This window comes from Lampris incognitus, chromosome 7 (assembly GCF_029633865.1).
Source record: "Lampris incognitus isolate fLamInc1 chromosome 7, fLamInc1.hap2, whole genome shotgun sequence".
NCBI lineage: Eukaryota > Metazoa > Chordata > Actinopteri > Lampriformes > Lampridae > Lampris > Lampris incognitus.
In genome coordinates, this window is record NC_079217.1 from 47,233,628 (window position 1) to 47,257,158 (window position 23,531).

The 23,531-nt window shown below is 42.4% G+C and overlaps 1 protein-coding gene across 5 annotated transcripts in view; it reads left to right on the forward strand.

Moving 5' to 3' along the window:
- The window catches only part of dscamb (Down syndrome cell adhesion molecule b), a 270,710-nt gene that overhangs the window by 239,643 nt on the left and 7,536 nt on the right, over window positions 1–23,531 (forward strand). For all 5 annotated transcript variants that reach the window (XM_056283107.1, XM_056283106.1, XM_056283111.1 and 2 more), the window contains 9 exons: window positions 2,590–2,736; window positions 4,889–5,044; window positions 8,392–8,525; window positions 13,326–13,479; window positions 14,024–14,141; window positions 17,545–17,711; window positions 18,639–18,737; window positions 20,165–20,353; window positions 20,897–21,187. In XM_056283107.1, coding sequence (XP_056139082.1) covers window positions 2,590–2,736; window positions 4,889–5,044; window positions 8,392–8,525; window positions 13,326–13,479; window positions 14,024–14,141; window positions 17,545–17,711; window positions 18,639–18,737; window positions 20,165–20,353; window positions 20,897–21,187 — 1,455 coding nt within the window. The remainder of the gene's footprint in view (window positions 1–2,589; window positions 2,737–4,888; window positions 5,045–8,391; window positions 8,526–13,325; window positions 13,480–14,023; window positions 14,142–17,544; window positions 17,712–18,638; window positions 18,738–20,164; window positions 20,354–20,896; window positions 21,188–23,531) is intronic.

Here is a 23,531-nt window from a genome sequence, read left to right on the forward strand (position 1 = left end):
TCTGTAGGTGTTGATTCACAGTTGCAACTTGAGAGATCTTTAGCACCTTAGTTGAGAGACATGTAAGTTGCTCTTTAAAGCCCAGTCACTCAAATACTTTTCTTAGAGGTCCACTTACCAAATTAGAGGAAAATTGGTCAAACATACCAATATTCAACTCATATGTGTATATTTCTATAGAAATTTAAGATTAAGATTAAAATATACTTTATTAATCCATATAGGGAAATTCATCCTCTGTGTTTACCCCATCCTAGCCATGAAGGCAGGAGCAGTGGGCGGCCACCGTGCAGCGTCCGGGGACCGACTCCAGTTATTTTTTTATATCCAAAGGAGTTGAATCAAGTGCAACTGGACTTGGTATATATCCGTGATATATACCAAGTCCAGTTGCACTTGATTCAACTCCTTTGGATAACCGTGACTTGGATGAATGATAACATTCACAGACATGTTATTTTGTATAGTTTTTATAGTTCTTTTTGCCGTGCCTCAGTCAGGGGCATGGACAGGAGTATTAACCCTAAGACACGTGTCTTTGATGATGGGACGAAACTAGAGCACCCAGCAGAAACCCACACATAGATACGAGGAGAACATGCAAACTCCACACAAAGTCACAGAAAGTTGAATCAGTTCATCTGGACACAACATTTATTGAGAGAGAAACATTTCATCACTCATCTAAGTGACCTCTTCAGTCTCAACTGACTGCAGGTATCCCCACCCGTATAAACAATACAGTGGCATAACGGCCAAAATCAATGATCAGTTTCATATGCAAATATGGGCGTGACCATTAATTAGAGTTACAAAGGCCATGTGTACTATTCACAGAGGGTTGGGGAATAGTTGAAATCACAGCATTGTAAGATGGTGACAGATGTACTCTTAAGCCCCCCCTCCTCGGTTCAGGAATGGTTGTTCCCTCTTACATAGATGGCCCCTTTGACTCCCTGTTCAAACCAGCGTTCAAACCAGCGATGTGCACATCCTATATCTACACCCTCTGTAGATATACACCCATCTACACCCAGAACGCTTTACATTCACACAATAAAAAAACAGGTAGATGCAGTATTCAACAATGAATAACACCATCCAGTATCCGTAGACTCTCAACTCAGATCAGGGAATACTCCACAGAAAAAAATCCTTGCCAGGAAAACAATGCAAGAAACCTCAGGAAGAAAACCAGGGGATTGTCTATGCATGCTCAATAATCCATGTAAGGAAATCACAGAAAGATGAATCAGTTCATATGGACACAACATTTAGTGGGAGAAACGTTTCATCACTCATCCAAGTGACTTTATCAATCTCAACTGACTGCAGGTATCCCCACCCTTATAAACAATACAGTGGCATAATGATCAAAACCAACGATTGGTTTCATGACCACTAACTAAAGTTTCAAGGCCATGTGTACTATTCACAAATGATTGGGGAATAGTTGCAATCACAGCATTGTAAAATTGCAACAGATGTACTCTTAGTCGCCCCCCCCCCCTCGATTCAGGAATGGTCGTCCCCTTTTCACATAGATGGCCTCTTTGACCTCTGTTGATGGGTGTAGATCTACACCCATCTTCAAAGGGTATAGAGCTAGGATGAGGGTGTGCACATCCTTGATAGGGAGGAACACTGATGTGAACGGGGAGTCAAAGAGGGTTGGGGAATAGCTGCAATCACAGCATTGTAAAATGGCGACAGACGTACTCTGATTCACCTTTTTGTGAAAATCAGAAAATTAGTATCCCTCTTCGAGGACAAACAGGGCATGCAACTGGTGCTGAGTGAGCTAGTTAGTATGAGCAAAAATGTGTTTGGTTTTCTTTGCCCCAATACCATGCCTGACAACTTCTGAGATAAATTTGAAAAATAGACTACATTTCTTCACTTAATCATGATTAGAGCCTATAAAATTGACAGAGGAACAAACGTATTTAATTTCTAGCCCCTGCAGTAACGCTGCCTCTGGGTCATGTAGACTCATCATTATTGGGGATTTTGCATCATTTATAGATTCATAATTTTATGTTATTTAAAAAAAAACATTTCAATCAATCAATCAAGTTGCATTTTATATAGTGCTGTTCTAGCTGCAACAGCCACTCAAAGCGCTTTACAAATAATACAAATACAAAACTTCAAATCACAATTACTGAAGGTTAGGTGTGGCGTGCCCCAGGGCTCAGTGTTAGGACCATTGTTGTTAATATTGTACATAAACAATTTATGTAAAGTATCAGAAACCCTGAAAACCATTCTGTTCACCAATGATACAAACTTACTCTTCTGTGGAGACAACATAGAACAACTCTTGGAACATTTCCGTCCTTTTGTATATGTGATGGGAACTTGCATGAATTTAAAGCAGGATGTAGAATAAAATGTTTTCTTATGCTTACATTTTAGTACAGAAATAATTTATTTTTGGAAGTCTGGTAAGAATGCTTTGGGGATCAGTTGTTTTATGACTGGGTCTCTATCATCCATATCCTGAGAAAAGAGGGGTGGGCGGGGGGGTGGCTACCCCCATCATCATTATGTTAACATCCCGAAATTCTACCATTCTCCTATGTCCAGTGCCATCTCGCCCGCCTGAAAATGTCCTCGCTGTGGCAAAATCCCCAGAAGTAATCTCCTTGTCCTGGATGACCTTGCCCAGGGAGGCTCTCAACGGAAACCTGCAGGGCTACCGAGTCATCTACTGGGCTAACCTGCCTGATGGAGGTACAACAGCAATACACACACATACACGCATCAAGATTGATGTGGATTGATTTAAATTTAGATCCATCAAGACCAGTTATAAAGCATCTCACTTGAGTATTGTGAAAATACAGAAAAATGTCAAACATAGGAATACTGCGACTGTTTTCAGTTCTTTATCCGCCAGGGGAGGCTGTGGTGACATTGAGGTGTTCAATGCTCAAAATACTCAAATTATGTGGTATGATTTATGACATTTTTAGAACGCTCTAGTGGCTTTTTAACTTCCCTAATATTTCTCATAAACCAATGCCATTCAACAATTTCAACAGAGTGATGACCATCAGAACCTCTAAATGATTGTATTTTAATAACTGTGGCGATCCATAAGAAAATATCGCCCATAGTGATACACCGCCATACACCCACACTACAACCCACCATTTATATGACTGTGTTTTCCTTCCTGTCAGAGCCCGGCCCCGCTACGTCCTCTGTAGCATCCTAAGTAACATGATTTTAAGGCCCTGTCTCAATACTCCCCCCACTACTCGGCCCTACCCCTCCATTTTGCGTGCGCCTGCGTAGTGTAAGGTATCCCAATTTTATTTGGGATGGAGGACTAGATGGCCCTCCAAATGGGAGTATTTACAGATGCAAACTCTAAAAAAAGTGGTTGAGAAGGAGTAGATGGATGAATGCATTGTTAACTGTGGCTGAAGCAGATTGAAAATTACTGCGCCGGTAAAGATGCAGTGTCGGTAAAGACATGTACACATGTATTTCTTCTTAAATAAATATTCAAATGTCATCTCAGTTGGAATATCTTAGTTGAATGAGCATACAATAGATCACTCACCTGATTCTTCATGAAAACATCTTACAAAAATCACAATGTACGATGTCAATAGAAACTTTTTTTCCATAATTTACATTTACATGACAAACCAGGGAAGAATTTAAGCTATGGCTACGATTGTACAAATTAAAACTACAAAAATTGGGTTAAAGGCATGTCACAAAAAAAAGTCAAAAGACACCAAGGATGTCATTCCAGAAAAAAAATCAGTGAAATCACATTAAAGGAGTGTGAAAATGCATTAGAATTAAATCCATTGAGACATGCAGTCATATATTTTCATGTTCGTTTTGTCCATGTTCTTGAGATTTTTCGTGGATTTTTAAAAAAGATAATTATTTAAGAAATGAGGAAAACTTGGTTTTATCCCTTTCTATTTGCCAACGTTGATATTTCTGTTGATATTTACCCAATAAAACAAGGGGTATTGTTAAAGGGAAAGTAATGGGAAAATTCACTGATATGATGCATTAAGGGAAAGATACTTGGCATTCAAGAAGGGATTGCAGCAATATTAGCATGGCACATCAAGTGCACATTGTGTGTGCTAATTTTCTGGGATGGGGACACACTACACACTTGATATCCGGCACAGGAACCTACAGATTCATTCATTCATCATCAGCTGCTTCTCCGGGGTTGGGTCGCGGTGGCAGCAAGCTAAGTAGGGCACTCCAGACATCCCTGTCCTCAGCAACGCCCTCCAGCTCCTGGGGGATCCCAAGGCGTTCTCAGGCCAGATTGGACAAGTAGTACCTCCAGCGAGTTCTGGGTGTGCCCCGCCCATGGTCGTTCTAGTAGTTTTCAAGTTCCGGTCGTTGTTTGGGATTGTTTCAATGGTTATATTCAGTTCTTTTTTTACATTTCTCGTTTTATAGGCCTTGTTATGTTTGTTAGATGAGCAATATGTGTTTTCCATTTTGTTTTTCAGGTAATATTTTCACTTTTTAAATTTTGCTATTCAAGTTCAGCCATGTCTCTCTGAAGCTTAAATTGTTTAAAAATAGTGTTATAGTTGTTAAAATGTTAATTTTGGTTTCAGTCATTTCTTAACAGACATACTAACATATGCAATGCATTAATATCTCAGTTGGATATTTATCTTGACAAAATATGGAAGTCTACTAGAGAGTCATTAACTTCCATTGTATTTGTATTCATACTCTGTCTCACGTAAAATATTGGGATCTCAGACTCTAAAAATGCCACAGGGATCATACTACGTCCAGATTATGTATTTCCGGATAAAAAAAAAATCGGAACTTTTTTTTTTTTTTAACCAGGCTTAAATCTGTATCTATTTGCATCTTTCAGAATTGGGCGAGATCAGGAATTTGACCACCTCCCAGCCATCTTTGGAGCTTGACAGCCTGGAGAAGTACACCAACTACAGCATCCAGGTTTTAGCCTTCACCAGGGCTGGAGATGGTGTTCGCAGTGAACAAATCTATGTGCGCACCAAAGAAGATGGTAAGTTGCATGGTCTGAAGTCAAGGAAACAGTTAATTTAACCTGATCCTCCCTTTCTATATATATATATATATATATATATATATATATATATATATATATATATATATATATATATATATATATATATATTCAAAAATTTTTGTAGAATCAAAAAAAAATCTTAAATAACTGCCCACAGTGTTGGCAGTCTGCAAATTGAAATGTCAGAGAAATTATTCAAATATAACTGGTTGCAGCCCATAGGTTTGAAACGCTATGGATGGATTCAAAACCAACACAGCCTTTCTAAAGCATATTTGGTGCTTTATATACAGTGCCATGTAAATATTTGCTCCGTTGGTGATTTCCTCTATTTTTGCATATTTGTCACACTTAATTGTTTCAGAGCTTCATACAAAATGTAATATGACAAATAGATCCCGAGTAAACACAAAATTCAGATTTTAAATGATACGTAATTTTATATATTGTAACGTGCATGGATAAGAAGACACGCTGGCCACTGGCTGGCGGGTCTGACCCTTTAGTCGAGCGGTTAGCGATGTCTCCTGCCGTGCGGGCGATACGGGTTCGCTTCCCGGCCACGGCAGTTCCTGTGGTTGCGTTGTCTCCTGAATTCGCTATAATATTTAAGGAAAAAAAGTTATCCAACAGCAACTGACCCTGTGAACAAGTAATTTCCCCCTTAGTTATTCAATCAACCAAATAATAGTAATTATTATTATTATTATTATTATTATCATTATTACTTCTTTCACATTTCCTGTTTTACATCCTGTAGAGCCGGGTCCAAACTATGGACCTGAGGTACTATAGGGCAGAAGTCACTTGATTGACAGTACTCGTCGTAATATGTGGGCTGTTTCAAGTAGGGCGATCTTCAGGACAGCATGGATGTTGATGTTTCCTGGGATACGGTTGATGAACTTTTCCATTCCCTTCTTCATGAGTCCTAGAGCTCCGATGACCACTGGTGTTTTTTCGGTCTTCATACCCCACATCCTGTTGATTTCAATGTCCAGGTCTTTGTACTTGGTCAGCTTCTCTGTGACTTTCACTGCGGTGTTTTGGTTTTTTTTTTTGGATGGTATTGCCATGCCGATGAGCATGCACCTCTTTTGCTTCCTGTCCTTGATAACAATGTCGGGCTTGTTGGCTTTTATCTCTCTGTCAGTGTGGATGGTCATGTCCCAGAGGATGGTGACATTCTTGTTCTCAGTGACCGTTTTTGGCTGATGTTCGTACCACTTCTCAGTCGTCTCGCTCTTGTAACTCCTGCGCATCTCCCAGTGCAGGTATGCTGCTACCTTGTTGTGTCTGTATATGGACTCGGTCTTTGCCAGTTCCGGGTAGCCTGAGACAATGTGGTCAATGGTTTCTTCGTACTTATTATTATTATTATTATCGTTATTGTTATAATTATTATCATTACATTTATATAGCGGTTGTCCAGACACCCAAGGTGCTTCACATTGAAGGGGGAGGGAACTCACCTCAACCACCGCCAATGTGCAGCACCCACCTGGGTGATGCACGGCAGCCATTTTGCACCAGAATGCTCACCACACATCAGTTTGACGTGGAGAGGGAGGAATCATTGAGCCAATTACATGGAGGATGATTAGGTGGCCAGATGGAGAGAGGCAATTGGGGAATTTTGCCAGGACACCGGGGAACCCCCTACTCTTTGCGATAAGTGCCATGGGATCGTTAATGACTACAGCATCACATTAATTGATCATTGGATTCAATTAGAACAGACACACCCAGGCTTGATTAGTTCCAGCCCTGTTGAATCTAAACATCACTCATGTAAAGAACCTAACCATCAATGTGAAGTAGGCTATAAGGTCTCAACAAGCAGCACACTATGCCATATCAAAAGACATTCCAGGAGAGATGAGAAAAAAATTTGTTGAGATGTATCAGTCTGGAAAGGGTTACAAAGCCATTTCTAAGGCTCTGGGACTCCAGCAAACCACAGTGGGAGCAATTGTCTTGAAATGGAAAAAACTTGGAACACTGATCAATCTTCCCGTGAGTGGCCGGCCTACCAAAATTCGGCTCAGTCAGGAAGTCACAAAAAAACAAACAAAAAACAGGACAACATCAAAAGAACTGAGAGCCTCTCTTGCCTCATCTAAGGTCATCATTTATGATTCGACAATAAAAAAAGGCTAGGCAATAATGGAATTCATGGGAGATATGCAAGGCGCGAATCACTGTTAACTCAGAGAAATATTAATGTTCAACTCACATATGCAAAAGGGCACACTGATGACCCCAAGCCTTTTGAGATAATGCTCTGTGGACAGACGAGTCAAAGGTGGAACTTTTTTGAGACACGGAGTCTGTTGTCTAGCATAAAGAAAGCACAGCTTTTCACAATAACAACATTACACCAACAGTCAAACATGGTGGAGGTAGTGTGATGGTGTGGGGATACTTTGCTGCCTCAGGGCCTGGAAGATTAGCGATCATTGAAGGAACCATGAATTCTGCTCTCTACCTGAAAATTCCAAAGGAAAATGTCCAGAATCTGAAGCTGAGGCATAGCTGGGTTATGCAGCACGACATTGATCCAAAACACAAGAGTAAGTCCACCTCGGAATGGCTCAGAAGAAACAAAATTAAAGTTTTGGAGTGGCCTAGTCAAAGTCCTGACTTGCACCCCATCAAGTTTCTGTGGCAGGACCTTAAACAGTAGTTTGTGCTCGAAAACCCTCTGCTGAATTAGAGTAATTCTGCAAAGAGTGGGCTAACATTCCTCCACAGCGATGTGAAAGACTGAGCTCCAATTATAGGAAGCGTTTGGTTGCAGTTGTTGCTGCTAAAGGTGGCACAACCAGTTATTAAATTCAGGGGGGCAGTTACTTTTTCACATGGGTGACATGGGTGTTGGATAACTTTTTTCCCTACGGTAAATGAAATGATCATTTTAAAAAATGTATTTTGTGTTTACTCGGGTTCTCCTTATCTTATAATGCATTTTGTATGAAGATCTGAAACCATTAAGTATGACAAATATGCAAAAATACAGGAAATCAATTAGGGGGCAAATACCTTTTCATGGCACTGTACAGATGTAGTGGAGGGTAAGTAATATTTAACCCATTTCACTGACCTTAAAATAAAATTCATTCCTCTGACTCTAAAGGTATTCTTGCAGGGGCTTTTGTTGATTTTTGTATGATGGTGCTTGTGTATTTTTTCGTCCAAGCTGACTATATCACTGCTTGTATTATATTGTTTTTTGGTGTGTAACATATCATCCCGTGATATACTGCACATCTTTTTGGGTGTTTATTGGAAAACTTTTGATAGTTACTGTTCTTGTTTCCCAGTTCCTGGTCCACCAGCTGGGGTGAAGGCAGCAGCCTCCACCAGCTCCGTGGTGTTTGTTTCCTGGCTCCCTCCACTCAAGCTCAACGGCATTATCAGGAAGTACATTGTCTTCTGTTCCAACCTCCATCCTATGGTATGCTCTTTTTACCTTTAACTTCCAAGCGGTTATCACTTTAAGGAAAAAAATAAAATTGTGTCCAGTCAAGTGTTTTATTTTCACTCAGCTTTGCTTCATTGTAGCAGTTGAAAATTAAAATGACTTGCTTTAGGGTGTTTGCACAGTAATTTAGTAATAATAATAATAATAATACATTTTATTTGTGGGCGCCTTTCAGAGCACTCAAGGACACCTTACAGAACACAGTTAAAAAAACAAGCAGCACTGTATCAGACAGCATAAAATCAAAACAAAGCAGGGAAGACAATAATAAAGTTAATACAACAGATAAGTATAAAATCATCATCTGCACAAAACTCAGTGAAGCGTGGATCAGACTGATTATGCCAGTTTGAAAAGGTACGTTTTGACATGGGATTTGAAGGTTGAGAGAGAGTCAGTGTTGTGAATGTCTTGTGGGAGAGAGTTCCATAGGCAGGGAGCAGAATGACTGAAGGCTCTAGTCCCCATGGTAGTCAAGTGGACAGGTGGTGTAGTGAGTTGGAGAGCAGAAGAGGATCTGAGAGTGTGGGAGGGCGTATGGATATGAGGAGTTTGGAAAGATGCAAAGGAGCTAGGTTATTAAGGGCCTTAAAGGTGAGGAGCAAGATCTTGAAGTCAATACGGTATTTAACAGTATTGACTTCAAGGATAGGTGCAGGGGAGACCTGTCCTCCTGCATAGGTCTCCCCTGCACCGTCCTCCCTGGCATTCAGGCAGGTTGGTCATTCTCAGTCCCAATGCTGCTTCCTCAGGCCATCAACATTCATCCCCCTCCCAAGACTTTCTCTGACAGTGCTGTTAATCAGTCACCCACTCCTATCTCCCCCCCACTACCTTGGTCGTTGAGGATGACAAAGTCTGAAACATCTGTTTTGTAAATGCAGTCACACACTGCTTTCCTGGAGCTACTTCCCCTGACTTCCTGGAGAAACTCCCACAACTATGAATGTAATAGTCCATGTTGGCTCCAGTGAAACCGACCGTCAGCAGTCCGAGCTGACAAAAGGCACTTTTATCCAACTTTTTAATCTCCTCAACAGTTGTGGAAAACCACTTTTATTTCTGGCCCAATTCCCACAGTGGGTCACGGTGTGGGTAGAGTTGGGTACCATTTGCATTTAAACTGATACCAGTACTGGTACATGGAATTCAGTACCAGTACCAAATGGTGTCTTTCTTCTTTCTTTTTTTTTTTGGTACTTTACTCCCTCTGTAATAACAAAAATGCAACTTCATTTGTAAAAAATAAGTCTGAACTTCTCAATTTCAACATTGTTATCTATCTATCTAATTTATTTAAAACATTTTGTTGTGACACCACACCAAATAAAACCCCTCCCTAACTCCCTCTTCTCTTCCAAGCTCGTCCCTACAACCTCCAGCCTGTCATGGTCTCCAGGGCATAGCGCGAGAATGTCGTGTCTCGCTCTCTCTCTTCCTCTCTAACGTATACTCTCTCACCCAGATGTGCACTTGCAATGAGGGATTTTTCGAAATGCTCATAAGGACTTTTATCAATATTTATTTTAATTCACAACACAGCCTGCTCTCAAGGAACCAGAAGTCGGCACCGATTGATATAACATGTGTATGTACTTTTTAGTACCGACGTCATTCAGTTGGTATCCTTAAAAGTATCGGGTTCGGTAGCCAACCCTTGATCTGGGGTATTTTAGCAGAATTCTCAGCTTTTATACCTGGCTCCAGTCCATGAGTATAGCACACAACATTGGTTTTGTTCACAACTTTGACTTGTTCTGGGAGAGCTCCTGTCTGTATAGAAGAGACGATCTTCACCTGAATATGCTAGGTAGTCACATGCTTGCTGCTAATTTGCAGCATTCTGTTCTGTCCTCCACACAAGATTGACTATTTACATCACACACGTGACTCCCTGAATCCCCCTCTTCCCCTTTGCCCTCAACAATGACTGCCGCATTCTTCGCTCACACTTGCTTCCCCTTGTGGTATAATCGCACTGCTGTTTGATCTCTTCCCATTCCTGACCTTATTACCAATAGACATCATTACCCTCAACATCACCACAACAAATGACACATGAATCAGTCCAATCTTCATTCTCTTCCTCATGCCTCACAACCTATCACAAAGCAAAACTGAAACTGGTTTTGCTCAACACTTATTCTCTCAATAACAAAAGCCTCATTTTGAATGAATTTATAACTGACAGTAGCCTTAATTTCCTCTGCGTCACTGAAACCTGGCATAAACCCCTGGAATATTTCTCTCTAAACCAGACCACACCCACAGGATTCACATACATTGATAAACCACATCTTGAGGGCGGGGATTTGGTTTTGCTGCTGTTTACAGGTAGGACATTAAAACGACCATCTTTTCCATTCCTGCTGCTCATTCTCTCAAACGCCTTTCCTTCAAACTCTCTGGTCCCACTCCCTAGGTCACTACCATTATCTACCCCCCCCCCCGAGACAAACTCCTCCTTTCTCTCAAATTTCTCAGATTTTCTGACCCAGCTATTCGCCATAATTTTAATATCCACATCGATGACACTGGCTGTAAATCAACCATAGAATTTTTGGAACTGTTACAAGGCTTCAACTACAGAATCAGAATACTTTATTCATCCCCGGAGGGAAATTGGGTTCTATTACAGACACTCACACTCTAATAACTAAAAACTAACAAGATACAAGATAAGAAAATAGAAACAGAAACAAATAGAAATAAAGATAGAATAAGAAATAGAAATAAGAACAAAATATATCAACAAGCATGGTGCACATAACACCCTATCTATACTGCACACAACATATCAACTTCCCCACATACAGCCGTGGTCACATCTTGGATTTGGCCTGCTCCACTGGCCGTTTGAACCATTTCAATCTGGTTTCCATTCACAGCACACAAACAGCCCTCCTTAAATTCACCAATGACCTCTTCCTCTTCTCAGACTCTGGCCACCTTAGCATTCTCATCCTCCTCGACCTCTGCAGTTTTCTACACCATCAACCCCATCATTCTTCTCTCCTACCGTGAATCCTCCCTCAACATCATTGGCACTGCCCTCTTCTGGCTAAAGTCATATCTCACAAACGGACAAAAGTTCATCAGTATCAACAACTGCACTTTCTTCACCGCTCCTCTGTCTCAAGGCATCCCCCAGGGTCCTCTCCTGTTCATCCTTTACATTCTCCCCCTTGGTAACATCGTACGGTGTCATGGTCTCCACTTCCACTGCTGGACCAGTGATGTCCAGCTCAACATATCCTCTGAATCCATTACCACTACAACTTTCTCCCGTCTTACCAACTGCCTCACTGGAAATAAATCATTGATGCAAGCCAACTTCCTCATACTAAATTGCGATGAATCCGACATGACCATCATTGGTCCTAACTCCCTTACCAAAACCACTCACAACTTCTGCCTCACCGTCGATTACTACACTCTGTCTCCCTCCCCACACATCCACAACCCTGGAATCATTTTTAACAGCAACCTTTCCTTTGAACACCGCATCAATCAAATCAAAAGAACTCTCTTTTTCCACCTAAAAAAAATAGCTAGTCTCCGCCAATCACTCTCCTTCTCTGCTGCCGAAACGTTGATCCATGCCTTCATCACATCAAGAATTGACTACTGTAACAGCATTTTCTACGGCTGAGCCATGCCTTCATCACATCCAGAATTGACTAACATTGATCCAAAATCCTAAACAAACTCCAGTACATCCAGAACTCTGCTGACAGCCTACTCGCCCACGCCCATGTCCACATCACCTCTGCCCTCCAGAACCTCCACTGGGTCCCTGACCCACAACAGATCCAATTCAAAGTCCTTCTCCTCACTCACAAAGCCCTCCATAACTAGCCCCCTCCTACCTCACCAACATTCTCTACCACAATACTCCCACAGCCTTTGCTCCTCTGATGTCAACCTCCTGTCTCCACCACACAGGACCAAGTATCAGACATGGGATGACAGTCTTCTCCATAGCTGCCCCCTCCCTCTGGAACTCTTTACCCAAAAACATGAGCGACTGCACCGATCTGTCCACATTATCATCATTAATCAAAACTCACGTTCTCAGAATTGCTTTTAATGTATGATTAATGTTGTGTGTTATATGCTTCTGGTGTGTTGCTTTTATGTTTATTTTAACAAAGCATCTTTGAGTATATTGAAAAGTGCTCGATAAGTAAATTATTATTGTTATTATTATTAATATTAATATTATTATTATTATTTGAAAATACAGGCGGAATGTGTGAGGAATGGTTACAAGTTATTGAGAGTGTCAAATAGGACATTGGGATTGCATTTTTTAGTAGTAGTTAGTTTAGAGAAATAAGAGACCCACGCATCTTTGACCGTATTATAAGTTCTTAACAGATCTTTGAGATGGAGATGATGAAGCTCCAGACTGGACAGCCTATTCTGTTTTATTGCACATCTTATTACATGTCTTATCGCAAAGATCATATAAATAAACTGGAATCACGTGTTCGCAATTATGTATCCATTATACAAATCATTACACATTAATCTCAATGACAATTTACAAGACACATATTGAGAGATATTTGTTTGTGGATAGTGAAACACATTTGCAAATGTCTCTTACTTATGAATCATGATATACGCATTTGTCAGTAACGTGAGACTTTCTGTCCATATGATTTTGCCTTTCCTACCCTGCTACAAGTTTAAGTGACCACTAAATGGCATACGTTATATGGATTCAAGCAAGTTCATAATTAACATTCCCCCACACACTTTTTCCAGGTGATGAGTGAGTTTGAGGCTTCTCCAGATGTGTATTTCTACAGAATTCCTAACCTGGCTCGAAACAGACAGTACAGTATTTGGGTAGTGGCTGTAACAGCTGCTGGCCACGGAAACAACAGCGAGAAGATCACTGTAGAGCCTCTGGCCAAAGGTAAATATGAATCACTGGACAATTAGCATTCCTGAGTAATTGAATCTTTATTCTCATGTGGAACAAAATGATCCCAAGAATTTCCTTAGTATAGTCATATTAACCGTATTAAGTAGGCTATGTAATATGTCCTCTTAAAAAAGGTCATTTTTAAACTGTTTTCTGCAACATAAATTTGCACACGATATGTACCACTAAACAGTCTTTTGGACATAATCTTTAAGGTCCTTGTGGCTTTTGATGTTGGTAAAAATAATTCACACGAGTGTTTCTGTTTAGGCAGTTTTGCAAAACATATTTTTTTCAGCAATGCTAACAGACCAGAGATACCAATGATATGCCTCAATATTGTTGTTGCTTGGGAACATACATTATGCATACATTGCTTGGTAACATTCATATATTGGAAAGAACATTTGAGTGGAAACAGTATGAGACCATATATTTCACCTTGCTGACTCTTGCTGGGAGAGTTTTTCATCTCTAACAGCCACAAAAAATGTCGTGTGTGTGTGTGCGTGTGTGCGTGTGCGTGCGCTTTCAGCTCCGGCCAGGATTCTAACCTTTGATGGTACAGTGACTACTCCATGGATGAAAGACATTGTTCTGCCATGCAGGGCAGTTGGAGATCCACCTCCTACGATCAAGTGGCTGAAAGGAAAGTAAGTGATGAACAACGCTGTATATCATACTGTTACTGTTGGCTCTACAAAAAAATATTGTATAAAGCCTTGTTCTATACAACTGCAATTTCGAAAAATTAAGCAATGCATCCATCCATCCATTATTCAAGCCACTTATCCGAGTTCAGGTTGTAGGATGCTGGAGCCTATCCCAGCAGTAATTGGGTGGCAGGTGGGGAGACACCCTGGATAGGCCACCAGTCCATCACAGGGCTGACACATCCACACCTAGGGACAGTTTAGTATGTCCAATTCACCTGACCTACATGTCTTTGGACTGTGGGAGGAAACCGGAGCACCCGGAGGAAACCCACGCAGGCACGTGGAGAACATGCAAACTCCACACAGAGGACGATTTAGGACGACCCCCAAGGTTGGACAACCCTGGGATTCGAACCCAGGACCTTCTTGCTGTGAGGCAACTGCGCTAACCACTGCGCCACCGTGCCGCCCCACATTAGTTTTCATGAAGCTAAATCACTGCAAGCAGTAACTTAATGGAAGGTAACACCAGCGCAACAGCATTGATGGGATCATTTACCTGGCAGCAGTGACAACGTCTGACCCAATGTTTAACATCATCTATTAGTGTAGGGCAGTATATATATATATATATATATATATATATATATATATATATACACTGCTCAAAAAAATAAAGGGAACACCTAAAAACACAATATAGACCTCGATGAATGAAATATTTCAGCTGAAAATCTTTATTTATTAGACAGAGGAATGTGTTTAGAGCAAAATAACCTAAGAATGATCAATGGAAATCAAAATCATTAGCCCATTAAGGTCTGGATTCAGAATCATACTCAAAATCAAAGTGGAAAATGAGAACATAGGCTGATCCAACTTCTGTGGAAATTCTTCAAGACGATTCAAAATGAGGCTCAGTAGTGTGTGTGGCCTCCACGTGCCTGTATGCACTCCCTACAACGTCTGGGCATGCTCCTGATGAGACGACGGATGGTCTCCTGAGGGATCTCCTCCCAGACCTGGATCAGGGCATCGGTCAGCTCCTGGACAGTCTGTGGTGCGACATCGCGTTGGCGGATGGCACGAGACACGATGTCCCAGAGGTGCTCGATTGGATTCAGGTCTGGGGAACGTGCAGGCCAGTCCATAGCATCAATGCCCTCGACATACAGGAACTGCTGACACACTCTGGCCACATGAGGACGAGCATTGTCATGCATGAGCAGGAACCCAGGGCCCACTGCACCAGCATATGGTCTGACAATGGGTCTGAGGATCTCATCCCGGTACCTAATGGCAGTCATGGTACCTCTGGTTAGCACGTAGAGGTCTGTGCGGCCCTCCAAGGATATGCCTCCCCAGACCATCACTGACCCACCGCCAAACCGGTCATGCTGGAGGATGTTGCAGGCAGCAGAACGTTCTCCACAGCGTCTCCAGACTCTCTCACTTCTGTCACATGTGTTCAGTGTGAACCTGCTCTCATCTGTGAAGAGCACAGGGCGCCAATGGCGAATCTGCCAACCAAGATGTTCTCTGGCAAAGGTCAATTGGGCTGCACAGTGTTGGGCTGTGAGCACAGGCCCCAATTGTGGACGTCGGGCCCTCATACCATCCTCATGCATTCTGTTTCTCACTGTTTGAGCAGAAACCTGCACATTAGTGGCCTGTTGAAGGTCGTTTTGTAGGGCTCCGGCAGTGCTCCTCCTGTTCCTCCTTGCACAAAGGACCAGATAGCGGTCCTGCTGCGGGGTTGTTGTCCTCCTGCGGCCCCCTCCACGTCTCCTGGTGTACTGGCCTGTCTCCTGGTACCTCCTCCATGCTCTGGACACTGTGCTGGAAGACACATCAAGTCTTCTTGCCACAGCACGCATTGATGTGCCATCCTGGATGAGCTGCACTACCTGAGCAACTTCTGTAGGTTGCAGATACCGCCTCATGCCACCTCTAGTGGTGAGGGCACTAGCAAAATGAAAAACTAACCAAAGATCGGCCAGAAAAGATGAGGACAGGCAAATGGTCTGTGGCCACCACCTGCAAATCCATTCCTTTTATAGGGGTTGTCTTGCAAATTGTCTAATTTCCACCTGGTGGAAATTAGACAATTTACCAACAGGTGAAATGGATTCACAAATCAGTGTTGCTTCCTAACTGGACAGGTTGATATCTCAAAAGTGTGATTGACTTGGAGCTACATTGCATTGCTTATGTGTTCCCTTTATTTTTTTGAGCAGATATATGAGGGAAGTGTGACAATGGTGAGGTGTGTGGTTGGAATGATGGATGGGTTCAAGGTGGAGGTGGGATTACATCAAGGATCGGCTCTGAGCCCTTTCTTGTTTGCAATGGTGATGGACAGGCTAACGGACGAGATCAGGCAGGAGTCTCCATGGACTATGATGTTCATGGAGGACAATGTGATCTTTAGCGAGAGTAGGGTGCAGGTTGAGAGTCTGGAGAGGTAGAGGTATGCACTGGAGAGAAGAGGAATGAAAGTCAGTAGGAGCAAGACAGAATACCTATGTGTGAATGAGAGGAAGGACAGTGGAATGGCCAGGATGCAAGGAGTAGATGCGACGAAGACGTATGAGTTTAAATACTTGGGATCAACTGTCCAAGGTAATGGGGAGTGCAGAAGAGAGGTGAAGAAGAGATTGCAGGAAGTGTGGAGTGGATGGAGAAGAGTGTCAGGAGTGATTTGCGACAGAAGGGTACCAGCAAGAGTTAAAGGGAAGGCTTACAAGATGGTTGTGAGACCAGCTATGTTATATGGTTTGGAGACAGTAGCACTGACGAAAAGACAGGAGGTGGAGCTGGAGGTGGCAGAGTTGAAGATGCTGAGATTTTCATCGGGAGTGACGAAGAAGGACAGGATTAGGAATGAGTATATTAGAGGGACTGCTCAGGTTAGATGGTTTGGAGACAAAGCAAGAGAGGCAAGGTTGAGATGGTTTGGACATGTGTGGAGGAGAGATGCTGGGTATACTGGGAGAAGGATGCTGAATATGGAGCTGCCAGGAAAGAGGAAAAGAGGAAGGCCAAAGAAGAGGTTTATGGATGTGGTGAGGGAGGACATGTAGGTGGCTGATGTGACAGAGGAGGATGCAGAAGACAAAAAGAAATGGAAACAGATGATCCGCTGTGGGGACCCCTAACAGAAGCAGCCAAAAGTAGTAGTGTCAGTGTAGGCCAGTAGTAGCCAGCAATAACCCTGTTTCTGGTGCCTCTGATGCCAAATTAAGCAATAATGGAGAAAATTTGCCTTTTCACAGAAAGTCCTTCTGTCAAAGGATATCCATAGCTAAAAATTAGGTTTTTACTGTCGTTTGATTTACTGAAAATTCACTATAATCTTAAGTGGAAATCATTTTTTGACTAATTTTCTGTCTTTATTTAGTACCAATGGGAACCCTACCCCCGTCCTGGTGGATGGCCGCCGTAGTTTCCATGGCAATGGGAGTTTTGTAATCCATACAGTGAAAGCAGAAGATTCTGGGAACTACAGATGTGTGGCCAACAACAACTGGGGGTCAGATGAGGTCACACTCAACCTGCAGGTTCAAGGTAAACCATGCAAATCACAAGCATTGGTGTTATAGTAAAGTATGCAGTAAGTGAAAGTACATCCTCTGCTTGGCCTTTTTAATGATTGCATCTATGTTGGATGCCCACCTTATGTCCTAGGAAATTGTAGAATTCAGAAATCTGTAGTTTTTCACCGTAGACACTGTGCTGTTCAGTATGGTGAGGGGGGCAGTGTAGGGGGACTCCTCCTGAAATCTACTGTCATCTCCACTGTTTTGAGCGTGTTCAGCTCCAGGTTGTTATGGCTACAGCAGAAGGCCAGCCGATCAACCTCCCGTCTATATGCAGACTTGTCACCATCCCGGATAAGGCCAATGATGGTTGTGTCATCCGCAAACTTCAGGAGTTTAACAGACGGGTCATCTGAGGTGTAGTCATTTGGGTAGAGGGAGAAGAGTAGAGGGGAGAGCGCACACCCCTGGGGGGTGCCAGTGCTGATTTTCCGGGTGCTGTATGGGATTTTCCCCAGCCTCACCATCTGGCCCCTGTCTGTCAGGAAGTTTTTAATCCACTAGCAGATGGGGACAGGTTCCGTGAGCTGGGTGAGATTGGAGTGGAGGATATCTGGGACGATGGTGTTGAATGCTGAGCTGAAGCTCGCAAACAGGACTGTTGCGTATGTCCCTGTGGAGTCGAGGTGATGGAAGATATAGTGCAATCCCATGTTGATTGCATCATCAAACACCTGTTTGCTCGATAGGCAAACTGCAGGGGATCGAGCAGGGGGCCTGTGACTGACTGACTGACTGACTGACAGACAGACAGACAGAGACATATTATTCCTGTGGTAACCGGATGAACAATGCTGTGTTGTTTTTCTTTTAATGTTTGTAAAGGCAAATTAGATCATTTAACCTGGGTATGATCCATGTAATGAACTTTTCGTGTTGGGTCGCTTTCCCACAGTCCCTCCTGACCAGCCACGTCTTACTGTAACCAAGACTACTACCACATCGATCACACTTTCATGGATACCAGGAGATAATGGTGGGAGCTCCATCAGAGGTAACCACACACACACACACACACACACACACACACACACACACACACACACACACACACACACACACACACACTTTCAATACAGACAATTGAAAGGCATCAGCCACATCCCTCCCGTGCACTCGAGCCACCATTGTTACTGCAATCCAATGTCACTTCTTGTTTCTCATTATTTTGTGCCGAGTTCTGAAACTGTAAAAACAAGAGATGGCACATAGATTAAAAAACCAGCAGGGATTATAAGGTGTGTTAACGGGAGAATAAAACATTCTATCTTAACAAAATTCCTATCACAGGGGTGGCCATAGTGATTAATTATTTCTCTAAATCATCAAAATACTAAGTTGGACTACATGTCTTTAGAGTTGCAGTCACTCTGAGAGACATACTAGTTCTTTATAGTATGGTTATTTGTTCAGCTCTAATGTTGTGTCATCCATCATTAAACATGAAACCATAAATCGTTCTCTTCTTTCCCACTTCAGTGTTCATGGCAATTTGTTATTAAAGAGGGTTAGCTTGATCAAGTGCTCCAGTCAAGCAGTTTTAGCTTCGGTAGACATTTCAGTAAGGATGATGATATTGCTGAGGCCATGGTTCTCTACCAGAAAATGGTGGATTGCTCCCTCCAGGTTGGGGATGAGTTGTTGCCTCAAGTGAAGGAGTTCAAGTATCTCGGGGTCTTGTTCACGAGTGAGGGTAGGATGGAGCAGGAGATTGACAGGTGGAGTGGTGCAGCATCAGCAGTAATGCAGACGTTGTACCGGACCGTTGTGGTGAAGAAGGAGCTGAGCCGGAAGGCAAAGCTCTCAGTTTACCAGTCAATCTTCGATCCAACTCTCACCTATGGTCACGAGCTTTGGGTAGTGACCGAAAGGGTGAGGTCGTGGATACAAGTAGCTGAAATGAGTTTCCTCCATAGGGAGTCTGGGCTCAGCCTTAGCGATATGGTGAGGAGCTCGGACATCCGGAGGGAGCTCGGAGTAGAGCTACTGCTCCTTCCCATCAAAAGGAGCCAGTTGAGGTGGTTCGGTCATCTGATAGGATGCCTCCTGGGGGACTTCCTTTGGAGGTTTTCCGGCCACGGTCAACTCGGAGGAGACCAGGATAGACCCAAATCTTGCTGGAGGGACTATATGTCCAATCTGGCCTGGGAACGCCTTGGGATCCCCCAGGAGGCGCTGGAGGGCATTGCTGGAGAGAGGGACGTCTGGAGTGCCCTACTTAGCTTGCTGCCATGCAACCTGACCCCGGAGAAGCGGCTGAAGATGAATGAATGAATGAATATTGCTGATATTGTCACAATGCTAACATTTTAAATCGTCATATTATTTAGGAGGTAATGATGTGGGTACAGCAGTTATGGATTTGTTAATAGCTGCTTTAATGTATTTATACTGCCCCCTATCCATCTTTCTGTTCTCTAGGTTACATTTTACAGTACTCTGAGGACAATAGTGAGAAGTGGGGAAGTTTTCCCATCAGCCCTAGTGAACGGTCATATCGCCTGGAGAATTTGAAGTGCGGCACCTGGTACAAGTTCACCCTCACAGCTCAGAACGCTGTGGGGCCAGGACGCATCAGTGAGATCATCGAGGCTAAGACTCATGGAAAAGGTACAGGTTATAACACCTTGTGTTTGGTCAAGATAACGTATGCATCACTTTTTTCCCTTGTGGATTTATTAAAACAAATGCTATGATTAAAATTTATTCAGTTAATTTTGATGTTTGTTTTTTTTTCAAAACAGTCCGTACGTTTTCTTTTCTTCTAATTTTTTTTCTTATCCTTTTGAGTTTCAAGTTCTCACAATCTTTGAAACTGATATCCTGTTATTTCATCAACTTGCACTAAATATCAAAATTTTTTTGTCACAATTAGGTTACTGAAAATAGATTCAAATTTCTTTTAACAGTCATTTTCAGCCAACGAAACTGAAGCTAAAATTATATGCTTACCTACCTTTCAACTCTATTATTTAGAAATGTTGGTCTACTACATAGATTTATTGTCATTATTGTTTTGCTCTATATGTCCTTAGGAGTCATTATTTTAGTTTACTGTCAGTTTGTGGGAAACTGTAAATTCCTAAATGAACCATATTGATTGTGTGCGGTTTTTTACCAAAAGTCTAACCTTCCAATCCATCCTCCCCTCAGAACCCCAGTTTGCCAAAGAACATGAGCTCTTCACCAGCATTAATTCCACCAGGATCCGACTGAACCTGGTCGGTTGGAACAACGGTGGCTGCCCAATCACCTCCTTCATACTTGAGTATCGCGCGGTGGACTCGGGAACATGGATCACGGCCCAGCGCACCTCATTGACCAAGAGCTATATCCTGTATGACTTGCAGGAAGCAACCTGGTACGAGCTGCAGATGAAGGTCACCAACACCGCTGGCTCAGCGGAAAAGAGGATCACTTTTGCGACTCTCAATGCAGATGGAAGTGAGTTTGGCTTTCCAGAAATCGACATGCCAAAATATCGGATCATGGGATGAAGATAGTCAAATCAGTGCCAGAGAGAATGATAAATGCTTGAGTGCAACACAGCATTTCAGTGCTCTTTCTGCATCCTTGGAAAGTTTAGGCTAAATTTGTGAAAATTCACCTCTGTCCAGTCTACCATAGAAGCACAAAAGACTCAACAGTCCCACTTCCTAATTTATGTTATCATATACAAAAGTCTAAATCAACCACAGAAGATTAAATGTTGGGATAATATTCGATTTTTCAAACTCAAAATATATACAGTAGCACTAGTATAAATAAAACTCAGTTGGATTAAAATTCTCTCAATGACGCCCAACAGGTTCTAGTGTTGCTAGAACACCTTCTCACTGAAAAATGTCATCGTCAAGAGTTCTAGTTTTCAGCTTCCAATTCAGTTTTCCATGTTTGGGTCAAAGATGCAGAAGATTTTCAAAGTAGGAAAAAATAAATAAAACAGCAATTACAATTCCCTAGAAGGCTTATGTTATGTTCACTGTAGTGTCACCCATGCCCTTATTTTAGTTATATTCAAGAATAAAATAGTTTGTGATTCATATGAATGCACCTTAGTAAAATGTCATTCACTAAATGTTTCATAATCACAAGGTTATATAACCGTACTTGGACTAATAGAAATATAACTACCCAGAAAAAAATGACATTATTTTATTTTGAATCCCAAATATCTGATGTGTTGTGGGTACAATTCAAAAAATGTTGAAGGTTCTCACAGAAAGTTGAATCAGTTCGTCTGGACACGTTTAACAAGAGAAACGTTCCATCACTCGTCTAAGTGACCTCTTCAGTCTCACCTGACTGCAGGTGTCCCCACCCTTATAAACAATACAGTGGCATAACCACTGAAACCAATGATCGATTTCATATGCAAATTGCCACAGCCATTAACTAGAGCTACAAATGGCCGTGTGTACTATTCACAGAGGATTGGGGAATGGTTGCAATCACAGCATTGTAAGATGGCGACAGATGTAGTCTTACTACATTACAAAATTCTGCTAATTCTGACTGAAGTAAGCAGACGTCAGTGATGATAAGTAATCTTTATGCTGAAGTTCAGTACATCTGAAGCTGCATGCTATCATGCACAACAGTTTTACATGAGGGGGAGGTGTGTGAGCTGTGCAGAAGGAGAGGAGGGAACAGCGGCTCTGTGCTGCTGCGTAGTCTATTCATTCAGTACCGTCCTCGCAAGGATCTGAAAGCTGCTGAGAAAGTGTTACGTGCCAGCTCTTTGTCAGTGTGATTTGTGTCTGTGTGTGTAGGGGGGGTGGAAATGTGCATGCGTATGTCTTTGTAGATGCCAGCTGCCTTGGCTGGATGCTGTTATCAGTTTGACAGCAGCTCTGCACGTCAGCTCAGCTGCTGAGACCTGTGACGGCCTTCTGTCAACCTGATGTCCAGCCTTGTTCAACTAAAGGCCAAACTAACTAGCAGAGATCCTGCAAAGCAGCGTTCTCTGTCTCTCTTCTCACTGTGCAAATGCACTGCAAGTCCTGAATTAGGAGGTTAAAGTAAAAGTGGGGATACAGTTTTTGTTGACTTGCACATAGAAATTAGATTAGAATATTTTTTTTGCAACTTATATTGCCAACATGACTCACAAGATTGATACACTCTTTTTTCATTGTTTGAAAAAAAGACTAATATGGAACTTTTCATTCTCAAATTACATGGAAAATAAATGTTAACATATTATCTACAGGGCGGCATGGTGGCACAGTGTTTAGCATGGTCACCTCACAGCAAGAAGGTCCTGGGTTCGAGCCCCAGGGTAGTACATCCATGGGGGTCGTCCCGGGTCGTCCTCTGTGTGGAGTTTGCATGTTCTCCCCGTGTCTGCGTGGGTTTCCTCCGGGTGCTCTGGTTTCCTCCCACAGTCTGAAGACATGTCGGTCAGGGGCATTGGCCATACTAAATTGTCCCTAGGTGTGAATGTGTGTGTGTGTGTGTGTGTGTGTGTGTGTGTGGTGGGGGGGTCTGTGATGGCCTGGCGGCCTGTCCAGTGTGTCTCCCCGCCTGCCGCCCAGTGACTGCTGGGATAGGCTCCAGTATCCCCGTGACCCTGAGAGCAGGATAAGCAGTTTGGATAATGGATGAATGGATGGATAATGGATGGATGGATGGGTATGACCTACAGTAGTGACCTGTATGGCTAAGTGAACATTCTTGCTCATGTGTGAACTACAAGTATGAAATGGCCAATCTTTGAAAAACAATGATTATTGTTTTAATCTTTAACTAATTATAAAATAGGTTTAATGGGGGTTTTTTTTCTTTC